Here is a 14,668-nt window from a genome sequence, read left to right as displayed (position 1 = left end):
AAAGAAAGAAAGAAAGAAAGAAAGAAAGAAAGAAAGAAAGAAAGAAAGAAAGAAAGAAAGAAAGATCATTCCTAGGTCAGTCTCTCGGTTTCTAGATCAGTGTCTCAACCTTGCACCAAACTGGTGGAACTTACTCCTAAGTAAGTGGGAGTAGATGGTATTTGAAAGCTTGAAAATGGCTTGACACCATGGTAACAGAAGCAGAGATGGTATTCAACCGGTTCTGACTGGTTCTAGAGAACTGGTAGTGGAAATGTTGAGTAGTTTGGAGAACCGGCAAATACCACCTCTGACTGGCCCCACCCCCATCTATTCTCTGCCTCCCAAGTCCCAGCTTATCGGCTGGGTCTTCTTTTGTTGCCCTGCACAGGAGAATGGAGCTGGAAAGCAGGTTAGTGGGGTGAGGAGGGAATGGAGATTTTGCAGTATCTTTCCCCTGCCATGCCCACCAAGCCATGTCCACAGAACTGGTAGTAAAAAAATTTGAATCCCACCACTGAACAGGAGGCCTATCTGCTCCCATAATGAGTCTGCTCAATTCTTAAAATTTGGGAACAAATTTAGATTCCTGCCACTCCCCTCACTTTGTGAGGGCATCAACAGAGTGAAGAAAGGTCTTCAAAGGACTTGCCTCCTTGCTGAGAAATTATTACTTCTGAATGGGTGTTAAGTTCTATCTATCAGCATGTTAATGGCCTCTTCTCACAAAGCACACAACATGCCCTCCAATCTATTCTTTGAATGCCTTTTTCCTCACAAAACACAGTGTTTCTCTCAAGCACGTTACAACTCTAGTATAGCCCTTTTTGAAATGCAGCAATTGTATTTCTACCCCATAGTCCAGATTTAAAGGATACAAGGAAATTTATAACATGGCATTACAATGTTAGCAGTTTTATTTTCAGAACATTTCTTAATGATCACTAGCATGGAATTAGCCTTTTTTTTTAAATAGCTGTGGAGTCCTTGGTGTTTTCTGAGCCTGGTTGTTTTCTTGCAGACATTTCATTACCTAATTACTGTAAGTTTTCATGGCTTTTTCCTGGCAATTTTCATGCCAACCACACAACAGCTTCTTAAGTCATCTATTATAATGCCAATATTCCTCTGGTGAGTTACATAAGAGCTCAGTGTAGAAGTGAAATTAATCTTTTTGGCCTGGCATGCCTCATTTTACATTTTCTTGTGGAACGGCACTTGGTTGATCATGCAGCTAGTTCAAAGAGAGCCTTCTTCACAATTACTTTTGTTTTTCCAAGTCACTTGATTCACCAGATATTTGGTCCTTGATAACTGGACTCCATCCCCCGCTGTTGTGTAGTGTGATAATAATATGCTAAACCTTGTATTTACACTACGCTTATAACTCTTAACACTTTCAACATTGCAGTTGCTGTAATCAAAGCCAAAACTGAGGGATCTTTCATGAATCAAGATCATAATACTTGGACAGAAGACATTTAACTTTTTCTTCCTAGAAACAATTTTGAAAGAGTTAGTTTTTTTTTTTAAAAAAAACCCAATATACATAGCACAAGAAGAAATGTTTCCATTAGTAAAGTGGCCTTATTTTATTTTTACAGTGTATGAGATGATGTTTCCATCCAGGGTCAGGAAGAGAAGGAAAGACAAGCCCGTTTTCCCTCCATCTCATGGTCTCCATCTCCATTTGTTGTTGTTGGTTGCGAAGTCATGTCCAACCCCTCGCGACCATCATGGACAACGTTCCTCCAGGCCTTCCTGTCCTCTACTATCTTCCAGAGTCCATTTAAGCTCACATCTACAGCTTCAGTGACTCCATCCAGCCACCTCATTCTCTGTCGTCCCCTTCTTCTACTGCCCTCAACCTTTCCCAGCATTAGGCTCTTCTCCAGTGAGTCCTTCCTTCCTTCTCATTAGGTGGCCAAAGTATTTGAGTTTCATCTTCAGGGTCTGGCCTTCTAAAGAGCAGTCAGGGTTGATTTCCTCTAGGACTGATCGGTTTGATCGCCTTGCAGTCCAAGGGACTCGCAGGAGTCTTCTCCAGCACCAGAGTTCAAAGGCCTCAATTCTTTGGCGCTCAGCCTTTCTTATGGTCCAACTTTCACAGCTATACATTGCAACTGGGAAAACCATAGCCTTGACTATACACACTTTTGTTGGCAGGGTGATGTATCTGCTTTTTAGTATGCTGTCTAGATTTGCCATAGCTTTTCTCCCAGGAGCAAGCGTCTTTTAATTTCTTGGCTTAATTTCATCTCCCTTAGGCCCCAATATCCTTAATTTATTTTTTTACTAAAAAAAAAAAAAAACCACTTCATACCTCTCTAAAACCTACATCCTCCTCCCTTATTCCCATTCTTTTTTCTACCCTACAATATTGCCCAGGGGTTAAATCCCATTAAATATTTCAGGAAATGTAAGTAACATAAGTAAACTGGAGGTACGGCACAGATTTTTGTGGTCCCAGCATTCTTCTTAGTTATGACATCAATGAGTCATTGAACGCAGGTCCCCTCGACAACTAGCAATTTGGGAGAAGAAAGATGGGGTTAAATAGATAAGCCCTGCATTTCCCTCATATTCATCTGCAAAACAACCACAGACAAACTGAAATCCGAGGTGATGGAATTAATTTAACAAAGTCTATTTAATTTTATAAACGTTCATAAGGTTCTGGAGGAGTAGAGTACAAGGCCAAAGAACAGAAAATGAAAGGAATGGAATTATGAATGGAATGAAACTGAAATGAAGTAGGGGGCCAGCAATGAAGCACAGGTAGTCAACTTAATTCATTTAGAGACCGTTCGTTTAGTGCAGGGGTCTCCAACCTTGGCAACTTTAAGACTTGTGGACTTTAAGACTCCCGTCTGTTACAACAGTCCTGAAAAAAGTGACTTATGACCGTTTTTCATACTTATGACTGTTGCAGCATCCCCATAGTCATATGATCAAAATTCAACTGCCTGGCAACTGACTCATATTTATGATGGTTGCACTGTCCAAGGGTCATGTGATCACATTTGCGACCTTCTGAGAAGCAAAATCAATGGGGAAACCAGATTCACTTAACAATCAAGTTACTAATTTAACAAGTACAGGGATTCACTTAACAACTGCATCAAGAAAGTTTATAAAATGGGCAAAATTCCTTTAACAACTATCTCACTTACCAACAGAAATTTTAGGCTCAATTATGGTTGGAACTCAAAACCTGTTACAATGACTTATGACCATTTTTCACATTTGCAACCATGGCAGCGTCTCCGTGGTTATGTGTCCCCATGGTTATGTGATCAAAATTCAGGTGCCTGGCAATTGCCATGTATTTATGAGTGATGCAATGTTCCAGGGTCATGTGATCACTTTTGCAACTTCCTGACAAGCAAAGACAATGTCAAGCACAGGAAACCAGGAGTGGAATACATGGCCAAAGGAAGTTCAGATGAACATATGGCTTTATCGTATGCTAAAGCTCTCTACAAGAATCTGAACTACTAATGGTCCAAGCGAGTTGGTGGTAGATAACACTCAATGGAATTCAAGGTGGGCTGACTTAAATTTCTTGTGGGCACAAAAGGACTCAAGGCTGATGACATGTTTGGCCCCTCCTTCGGAGTCAGCCTGGTCATCTCTTACAGTCAATGGGGAAGCCAGATTCACTTAACAACCATGTTACTAACTTAGCAATTATAGTGATTCACTTAACAACTGTGGCACAAAAGGTTGTAAAATGGGACAAAACTCACTTAACAAGTATCTTGCTCAATTGTGATCATAAGTCCAGGACTCCCTGTATTTTTAAAGCAAGTTCTCTTTCCCCACGGCCTTGCCCTTCATTATTTAGACTTCAAGGAGCTGCATTGTTTTCAAACTGATTCATAATCATCATCAGGAAGCTTTCAGATCCTTTTATTTTATTTTATTTTTAATATAAATAGAAAGAGCAACATGTTCAAAATCCATATAGACAGTGTATTGTTCGGTTACAATTATTTTGAGTAATATTCATTGTGGTAATAATAATAGTATTCTCTAATAGTAATCTTGTGCTTTTCCTTCATAATGTTGATACATATTAATTGTTAGTACTAATCAAAATTAATTAAAATTAATAAGTTACAGTGGTCAATCCTAATATTAAAATTAATCTTTCTCTTATAGAGTTTGAAGCTCTAACTCCTGTTTCTCTCATTTAACCATCGATAAAACAGATCCCATACCTCAAAATATTCAGATCCTTAACAATCCAAAATTCAAACAACCTCTTTTTCAAACTCCATCATAAGTCACTCCCTAAATCATACCATTGGCCAAATGTCCTAGATGCACTGCAGCACTCAGGCCAAAATATTTGTACTTCAAAAAATTGAATTGCATTACTGAGACGTAGACATTAAACTACAGACCTAATCAGTTAACTGAAAGAACCTGCTGAAATCAGCAGAACTACCTTCTAAATAAAGAAGACTTCACATTTAGATAAAACTTTTGAGCCTCTGTCAACAGGTTATTAATTCCTGAGACAGAAAGCAGAACATTTGTTTATCAGATCAAAGAAATATACAATCTTTCCTAACTTGGTAGTAACAGTAGCATAAAAGTGCCACTGTTCTCCATAGACCTGGGCAATTCGGAGATGTCTACCTATGGTCATATTTATGATGAGGTGAAAAAAATTATAGACCACCCTATAGCACAGAGGAAACTGAGTGAGATTCACAGCTACATTCCTTCTCCTTATTCATCAAGAGAATACTGTATAAATGGAGAATATATCTCATAGTTGGACCAATCCAAACACTCCCAGACCTTTACTATACACAGACATGGAGTGTTAGGCCCAGTACTCTTCAATATCTTCATAAATGGCTTAGATGAAGGAATAGAAAGGGAACTCATCAAATTTGCAGATGACACTAAGCTGGTAAGAATAACCAACACCCCAGAAGGCAAGCTCAGGATCCAAAGAGATCTTGATAGATTTGAAGAATAGTTGCAAGAACTGGGTAACGCTACTCTTGAGGAAAAAAGGACGAAGTGTGACATGATAGAGGTGTTACAGTATTTGAGGGGCTGACACAAAGAAGTCAATTTATTTTCCAAAGCACCAGAAGATAGGACAAGAAACGATGGATGGAAACTAATAAAGAAGAGAAGCAACCTGGAGTTAATAAGAAACTTCCTGAGAACAATTATCCAGTGGCACAGCTTGCCTTCAGAAGGTGTGGGTGCTTCATCACTGGAGTTTTTAAGAAGAGCCATTTATCTGAAATGGTATAGGCCAGGGTCTCCAGCTTGAGTAAGGAGCTGAACTAAAACACCTCCAAGATTCTTTCCAGCTCTATTCTGATTGATTGACATTCGATATGAAGAAAACTGTGGACAAATAACTTCAGTGGCATATTTACACATCATGTCACATAATGAATGCTGGAGGATGTGTTTCTAAAAATAAAACTTCAATAAAGCTTCATTAGCCAATGTTCCCAAACCCGGATGCCTGCCAAATATATAGATTTCATTTCCCAGAATGGCCTAGCTAGCATGGTCCTTGTTAACAATTCTGGGAATGTGTACATACACAACTTTAGAGGAATTTGGGGGGGCTGGTCTAAGCAGCAACTGTCTCCAGTCTTCTTTTCTTTAATTCATTTGTTTAAGATATGTCCAACCTCAACAATCTGACAACTCGAGAATGGAATCTAGGGAACTATATGAGAAATCCCAGCATTTTCTGGGGATTGCAAAAAAAAAAAAAATTGTGGAAGACCATCATACCCAGAAGACGCAAATGCAGTCTCTCCAGACAGATTCCTGGACTTTTAGCCCAGAGGGAAATAACTTTGATGCATAACTTTTTAAGGCACTGCAAATATTTTCTTAAATAGTTATAGGCTTACACTCATTTAAGGGGCTCTTTACATTGCCACTGTAAATCAGCAGATGAGAATGAGGGTCAGAGACAAAAAAAAAAGTTATTTAATGAAAAAGCCTTTCAGCCATAACTGCAGCATTGGGAGGCTTCTGCTAGAGCATGGAAAATAAATCTTTTAGTTGAACAGTTGGGTGGTTTACATATGTCCTGAGGGGGGCTCTTGAAAAGGCATTCTAGTCTTAGTCTCTCTCTCTCTCTCTCTCTCTCTGGGGAAGGGGGGAAGCTCAGTGGGAAAACCCATATTTTTAATAAAAAGAACCAAATCTCCACCATTTCCAACCAGATCAGAAAAAGACCATGTACAGTTAGTCCTTGACTTATTACAGCCATTCATTCAGTGACCATTTGAAGTTAAAATGGCATTGAAAAAATTGGCAGCATCCTCATGGTCACATGATCAAAATTCAGATGCTTGGCAACTATGGTTGCACATGACCCAGGGTCCCGGGGTCATGTGATCACCGTTTGCTACCTAATGACAAGCAAAGTCAATGAGCAATCCAGATTCACTTAACAATCATGATAAACTTTCAAATTCTCATGCCACGATTGAAATCTTCGGAGTTTTTTTTCAGAATGTTAAAATATCACGATGACTTTACAAAAGTTTTTGCCAGTTGCATTAGCCTGGAGGTCAAGCTATATGCTGCACATGGAAAGTGCTGTCGTGTTTCAGTTTTTCAACTGCCCAAATATTCTAGCATAGTTATTTTCCTGCAGCAAAACTAATGTCCGCTAAGCATCTTTGCTTTCCATGTGGAAATAAGGGCATGAGAATTTTAAAATTCATCGGACAGTGTCAATATAAGAATGTTGTTTTAGAATATGAATACCTCTTAGGGATTTGATTGGTCTTCTGATAGTGGATCAGCCCAAAGGCACTTTTTTCAGTGCCATTGTAATGTCAAATGGTCACTAAACTCAGATTTTAAGAAAAGTAGCTCAACCAGCCAGAGATCTAACAGTGAGAAAGTTGATGCAGATCATATTAAACTATATTGACTGATTGCCAAACTCAATATAAAGCATAATTCTATAATCTCTCTGAAAAATAATACTTTAGTTCAGAATTATCCTCATGATTTATAAAGTTTCTCCTACAGTAGATTTTTTTAAAAAATATAATCCTGTCATTTTCTTAACCATATCGTGGAGAATGCCGTGCTCAGATTGAAAACTAACCAATAACAGGCAAGGCTTTCTAGAAGATATACATCCAAACCGACATGGTATTCGTCCAAAAATGTCAAATTTCTAAATTTAATTCAGGAATTATGGGAAATGAATTTTGTACTCTTTCTGAGTAATACAAAAGTTCCATGAAATGTGCTAATATGTTGCTAAAACAATGGATTTTGAGGGATCCTAGATGTTCTCTGAGCTTGGTTGTTTTCTTGCAGACATTTCATTACCCAAACTAAAGGGCTGCTGCCGGTTTGCAGGGGTTCAAGAGATCCCCTAGCTAAGTTTCTGTGCAGTTCGGAGAACCCCCAAATCCCACTCCTGGCTGGCCCCCCCCACCCAGCCCCACCTCTCCCAGGAGTCCCCACGCGGCCTGTTTTGGATGCAGGTAAGTGCAGGGCACAAGTGGAGGCTCAGGGAGGGTGAAAAACAGGCCTCCTGGAAGTTTAGGAAAGCCAGAAATGAGCCCGTTTCCAGCTTCCAGAGAGCCTCTGGAGCCTGGGGAGGCCGTTTTCGCCCTCCCAGAGGCTCAAGGAAAGCCTCCGGAGCCCAGGGAAGGCAAAAACACCCCTGCAGTGGTGCAGGAGGCTGACTAGGCCAGACCCACTATGGCCACAGCAACCCAGCAACCAGGCAGAGAACCCCTTGCTAAAAATTTTGAAGCCCATCCCTGAATAACATCATCATCTGATAATGTTATCCAGTTCGAAATATCTACAATGAAATATCTACAAGAAAACAAGCAAGCTCAAAGGAGCACAAAGGACTTCTTATTTCAATCTCAAACTACAAATATTCTCCTCTATTGGTACAATGGATTTTGGAACTATTTTTAACATACCAATTGTTATAATTAGTTACCATAGTTATCAGATGCAAAGAATCAGGGCCATACCTTAAGCTCCAGTCAAGCTGTATATATACAGAAGAATCTAGTCCATCAACGTTAAACTGGTACTAGATAAAGAGTTAACAGAATTCAAGAAGGGTTGGACTTAGACCAATTGTGGGAATGCCTCAACTCTAGATTAATTACTTTCTTGATCCCCCCTCCCCCCAGGCTCTGCCACTCCTTCTCTTATAGTAGTGCATTCATCATTTGTTAATCTGTTGATAGCTACAGTAATACAAACATATTCCCAGGTGTGCCAATGTGGGCTATGTTGTCACTTTACTTTTTTTTTTTTCATCAATAGTTTTGGAACACTAACCAAATTTCTTTTAGTTGTTCTGGGAACTGAGAAAATGCAAAAGGGATATTTTCCACAATGCTGAATTATTTCATTGGTTTATAGAAGAAGAACCAAATTGGAGGAATTATGGCCAGGTAAATTAGATTCATTTAGAGGTCAACACTATTTCTTCTAAGGGGAGGGCTGCTTCTAATGAACATTCTCGTTCTCTTTTTTTTAAAAAAATAATGTCTCTAATGGCTTCTCCCAGTTGTGGGGAAATTGTGTCTTCTCCAGAAATAATGGGACAGCCATTTCCCAAATGCCAGTCTATATGCTCAAATCCTGCAAGTTGCAATCCTATCACAATTGGAAGGTATCTGATTTAAGCAGAAGGCAGTAGAAATGGGCCGGTCTCTCAGTTTCAATTCTTCTCACTCTAGCAATCTCACTTGCTCATTTTTGTATTTGCAAGTTTAGTTTCCTTTATTGGTTTGCTGACCTATTTTTTAAAAAAATCTATCTCAAAATTTGCATGAGTAGTTTTTCCCCAAAATGCATTTTTGTTTGAAATATTTCCTAAAGTATAGATTGGCACAATTTCCTCTAAGAAAAGTAGGTTGGCAGGTGGTCCATATTCATGCAGACTTTCCTTTAATAATTATTTAACTAGCAAACCACCATTAAAGAACCAGTAAAAATGCAGAGAATTTCAAAGCAGACCTAAGTTTGGTTTCGTGTATTGGTCTGGAAGACAAATTAAGTTCAGTTTACATGAGTGCTTTATGGACAGGAAGGCAGATGTAAACTGAAGTAATAATAACAACATTGTGATGTAAACAAATTCCTCTCTCATGCCACCTGTGGAGTTAAGCATAAGACATGACATGGTGTCCTACTCCTGCCCTTGAGAAGAACCTGTGTTGAAGACATGCAGTGGAACGGGGTTGAGGAACTATGGCCCTTGTATGACTTGTGGACTTCAACTGGCTCAGGAATTCTGGGAGTAGAAGTCCACAAGTCAGGGCCATAGTTCCCTACCTTTGATAGTAGAAGAACATTCAACACAAGGATAACCATACTTGTCATCACTCTGATTATTCCAGACATCACCAAGAAAAGGACAAAAAGAAACATGAAAATAGCAAGAGTTCTGTATTGCTAATAACCGCTTTATGACTTTTTCCACTGACCAATGGTTCAGAGCTTGGCTAACTTTATTAAAGCCAGGTTAAGGCATAATTGCTGTGTTCACATAACATTATGATCCAAAATAAGCCATGTTGTGGTTTACTCAGATGGTATGGCTTACAAACTATGCTAATGGAACTGCTGGATCTCCCACAGCAAGCTGGACCACAAACCATCGAATCCTATTTTAGGCTAGTGGGCTGTGTAAATCCAGCTAACCCCAAAACTTAAACTGTAGTTTCCAAATAACTAAAGAGATGTGGTTTTATCCATGGAACATTATTGGAGGAGAGAGGTGTTAAGGTTTTAGCTGGCCTAGAAACTACAAGCCTCCTACTTTTAAATATTTGGGGGGGAGCTATTTCTGCTCTTTAATTAGCAGGAGAAGAAATAGGGTGGAAATTGGTACATGCTCGTTGTTTTACATGCTCCAGAAATGAATCTTAGACTAAATAGTAGATTTAAGCTCCAGTTATGTAGGAGAAGAAATGGCAGAACCTGGAGGTGGAGATAAAAGAGAAATCAGCCTAGAATCCCTAAGTAGCCATAAGCAGACTTAAGTCCACACACATCCTTGAATTCTGTTCATACTTATCTGACTCCAAGCAGGTGCTAACATTAGATGAGAAGATTCTTAAGCATAGACTATGTGGCAATAAATCAATTTAATTGGACCTTCATGTGTGGACCTGGCCTTTTGCACATGAAAGTTAAGCATTACTAGCACATTCTAAAGGGTAACGCTCTCTTGACAAAGTACAAAGGAGTACTGTATACTGCTTCAGATTCCATTTATGACCCCACCCTATATAAAGAAATGAGTTAAAATGCTAGCTGGATCTTCTGCTCAGGGATAACTAGAGGCAGATGAACTGACATTGCATTCACACATTTGCAGGTGTTCTCAGAATTTAGCAGTCAGTTGGGGAGAGAGAAAAATGTGCCATGTTTTTGTTATTTAGAACAGGGGTTGCCCAATCCCCAATCTGCAGACTGCTGGGAACCAGGCCGTGCAAGTGGTGGGTGAGCGCATAAAGTTTCATTTGTGCATGTGCGGGATCTAGGTTGCACAGGCAAAATCATCTCCCTCCCACTCCCGCCAGTTCAAAGAGCCAGAAAGGTTGGGGGCTGATGTTTTAGAATATGTTCTCCTATCCTTTGTTGTGTCTATTAGTGCAAAAAACAACAGTGGTTTTCTCCTCGGTAGCTGGTTGCTGTCCTGTTTTAACATAACATTTCATTTCAAGTGAGACTGTGCCTTCAAATATGATTTCCAACCCAGAAAATGTAGCTTAAGCACATGATAAACATGGGCCACAATCTTTGAGAAGGGCCCATATGAAGAGGCTTACATGCCCTTTAGGCAATGATGTTTGGGACATACCTTCAACCAATGCTATAGTCAGATCTGTGGTTAAATAATCCTTTGCTGGACACTGGCTGGGAATATGCCCTCCTAAGCCAGAGTCCCTTGGCCAGTCCCTGGTATCTACTGGCTTTGCTGCTGATCCTCCTAGTTGGAGCTAGATCACCTGAACTCTTCATGGGCTGAAGAAGAGAGAGGAACAAAAGAAGGCCAGGTTCTTCCAAGGAAAGTATTTCTTATTATCCTATCAGTAGGACATGGTACCTACTTGCCTCTGACAGAAATAGAGAATGACTGTAGCATTAATACTACATTAGCATTATAGAGGGGGAAAACACCAAGGACATCTTGTCCAAGCTTCCTTGGGGTGCAATTCCAGCAAATAATGAAGAATGTGCATGTGCATCCTTGATTTTCAAACTGATTAAATCAGGAAGTCAATTAAAAGCAACAACAATGTCACGTCCAGCTTCTCAGCACTGTCCCTTCATGCATACGTCACTGGGACAAAATAACCCGAATACCTGACTGGCAGATTATTTGAACTCTACAACAATTCGAGAAGAGAAAATATTTACCTCCTTCAGCAGTGGCGTCTACTTCTACTCATGATCTCCATTTTGGAGCCTACGCTTCTTGTCCCACGTGCTGTTCTGATCTGTTTCTTAAGATAGCTTCAAGTTTCAATTTTCAGTCCACACTGCAGTGGATTGGCAATAGGGCTTGGCTAGTGCTTTATCTGGATTACAGCCATCGTAAGACTTGTGTAGTTGTTCCCAGATGGTGCCCTTCTCATCCTCACTGGCTGGTTCTTGTGTGGACCAGCCTACTAGTGTCTGCATTTTCCTTTTAGGGGCTACTTCTCCTCATGTGCACCTTAGATGCCACTCATATAAGTGGCTTCATCTCTTTTCCCACCATATCTGCCTTGTCACTAATGTAGATCCTTCTTAGGTGGGTTTTTTTTATTTTTTTTTTGTCTTTTCCCTTTATGGCACCACCATAACTGTGATGCTAGAATAACCAAAGCAACGGGGAATAAGTTGCTCTTTCATCCCTGTGTTCCTCTCTAAGTCTATGAAAAATTTGTAGCAAAGAAGATGCAAGCCTTCAATTTCATGGAAACAAGATAGCAACTTTCTTATGGGCAACTTAAAGATGTTATTTTTAAAATAAAAATAAAGGCAAGGGAAGCTTTGCAGGAGGTGAGAAAGCAAGGGAAACATCCTTCTCTCAATCTAGGCACAAAGTGAAAGTAGACAATATAAGTGTGAAAAGAGTATGAGCTTCTATGGCTGAGGATAGATCATTGACTTAGATAGACATTGTTGAAACAATCGCAAGATTATCTGGAGAAAAAAAGCAACTGCCAGCCAGTACAGAATATACCAACTGGTGATCCAGGGGAATGACTAGTCAAAGGAAGGGAGAGGGGCCCTCAGAAGAGGGGGTATTCAGCAGGTTCTGACCGGTTCTGGAAAATCGGTAGTGGAAATTTTGAGTAGTTCAAAAAACCAGCAAATACCCCCTTCTGACTAGAGATTTTACAGTATCCTTCCCCTGCCGCCCCCACCAAGCCACCCCCGCCAGAACCAGTAGTTAAAAAAAAATTGAATCTCACCACTGGCTCTCAGGCACTGCAGTGAATCGGAGCTTGAGCTCCTACCAGATCAGTAAGAATGAAGCCACTATCATGGCTTGGTCAACCGTTTTGAATAACAACTGGCGGGGTGCCTTTGCGATGGGCTGGGAATGGGAGAAGATGCCATCCATCTCTGCACTTAGCAAGTGGCAAGCGGCCCATGCCAGCCAGGGGTCAAGTAGGAGTTGCAGATCCGTTCTCATTTCTAGACAAGTAATTCTTCTTAACCAATTTCTCCAAGGGAACAACAGTAATTGTTTGCAAAATTCCCCCAGGGACGCCTCAGCTGCTTTGGGGTCTGGCCCTTGATCCCTACACAGGTAGTATGTTGGGGGAAAGCTCTAAATGAAGGAGAAAGGATTAAACAACTCCTTTACCTAGATTCTTGCACAGGGGAATGCTGCTGAGATATGTCATCAGACAGATATCCTCAAGACCCTGGAATCTTTGCTGGTTTATCCTACATCTAATCTATCAGACGCCAATGTTGAATTACTTTACATAAAAAGCAAACATCATCCAAGAAAGCAATGTTCAGTTCTATGGGACTGAATCTGAAAGACTTCACTAAAATCAGGCATTGTCTGCATTAATAATAAATAAACAATATTTACTGATGCATAATCGACTATTGGAACACATTAAAAGTGTTCCAAAGCCTATCGAGCATCCTATCGCAGGCTGTCTGACACAATCACACATCTACGTAATACTGGTTAGACACTTTGAACTGGGCTATTACCAGCTCCTCCTGCTCCCTTCTAATAAAACCAATAAACACCAAACAAGCTTCATATCTGTCTCCTGTCGCCTCTTCCAATTCAGGAATTCTCTCCGAAGGCACAACTGAGGCCACACAGAATTTGCAGAAAGCCTTCACAGAGAGGAGCTATAGTGTTGTTGTTTCTTTTTGCAAACATCTGGACCATGCAATAGGTTGATTTGCACCCAGATTATTAAGTGGATGAAGTTTCAAAGTCAATGTTTTAAAAAAATATATTAAAAATCAGGCACAGTCAAATATTCTCAAATATTACCCACCTCTCTGTTTCCAGGCGCATTTCCTCCCGTTTTTGCCTCCTAAGTTCTCTGCGACGTTCAAAGTCGTCCATGATATATATTCAAGTTCAGATAAATCCCCCAAATCAGACTGAATTTGAGAAAGAGAGAAAGAGGGGGGGGAGAGTCAGAACTGGACATGGAAATGAAGCCTCCCATTGACAGAATCATATCCAAGTATAGTCATGTTCGCATCCACAGTTAAAAAGATTCTTCAGAATCACCAAAAATTTTATTAAATGTTTTAACAAGTTCCCCTTTGGGAGTCAGCTTCCTTGCTGGAAATTAAAACAAAGCTGTAGCATTTTACATTTGATGAAAGAAGCAGATGGGGTATGTCTTAAAAGAACTATTTATGCAGACTGGCATCTTCCTCCCACTATACATGTTTAGCAAAAATAACAATGATAATTTTAAGCGAGATGCGCAAATTTGCCACGATGATAACTGGAAGCCACAAAGGAGGTTATTTCACTGTAGCCTCAGATTTTCACCACTGCAGATGTGAAGCAGTCAGAAAAGAATTCGTAACGGTCAAAAACAGTTTCCCAACAACACAATAGTACCTTGCACTTTAATGCTACTTTCTTTGCTGATCACAAAGCTACAAGCATGCATTTTGAAAAGGTTAAAAATGGAAATTCTGCCCTCGGTAGGAACAAAAAAGAAGCAAATGGTTAAAATACCACCCCCCCTTCCTTTAAAATATTGCTCTAAATCCTCCTTTAAAAAAATTAAAACCGAAAGTTGAGGTGCAGAGAGGGATGGAGGGTGGGGAAAAACAGAATTGGACAAGATAGAAGCATCTGCGATTTAAATCAGCACCTACCTTCTTCTTGTTAGGTTTACTCCATAAAATATTTGCTCCCTTATAACTCCTTCATGCGCAAAACCCTTTCAGGCTTTGATTTATATCCTATCGAGACAAATATAGGAGAATTCTCCTGCAGGCCCACCAACTAAAAATGACTGCCAGAAAAGGGAAAGCTGTTCTCTTTTTGTCCCAGCTTTGTTTACAGAGCTGTCAGTGGTTAGTTAAACTCTGCCTGGAATCTAGCATTTAAGGCCTGCTCCAAGAGCGTTTCCTGTGTTGAGCTGGAGGCCCTCAACTTCCTTTGGAATTCTAGCGTAGACTCTGC

At 40.1% G+C, this 14,668-nt stretch overlaps 1 protein-coding gene across 11 annotated transcripts in view; it reads right to left on the bottom strand.

Moving 5' to 3' along the window:
- The window catches only part of CALD1 (caldesmon 1), a 261,433-nt gene that overhangs the window by 98,705 nt on the left and 148,060 nt on the right, over positions 1-14,668 (bottom strand). For 8 of the 11 annotated variants that reach the window (XM_026714604.2, XM_026714525.2, XM_087935120.1 and 5 more), the window contains one exon: positions 13,512-13,620. In XM_026714604.2, the coding sequence (XP_026570389.2) occupies positions 13,512-13,582 (71 nt within the window). In that variant the 5' untranslated portion in view covers positions 13,583-13,620. Of the gene's footprint in view, positions 1-13,511; positions 13,621-14,358; positions 14,667-14,668 lie in introns of those variants that run through there. The other 3 variants (XM_026714450.2, XM_026715008.2, XM_026715087.2) reach the window with 1 other exon arrangement.

The sequence above is a fragment of the Pseudonaja textilis genome, chromosome 5, assembly GCF_049901715.1.
Source record: "Pseudonaja textilis isolate UNSWEBS1 chromosome 5, rPseTex1.2, whole genome shotgun sequence".
Lineage (NCBI taxonomy): Eukaryota > Metazoa > Chordata > Lepidosauria > Squamata > Elapidae > Pseudonaja > Pseudonaja textilis.
Note: the sequence above shows the minus strand (reverse complement) of the source record. Positions and strands in the feature narration are given on the sequence as shown.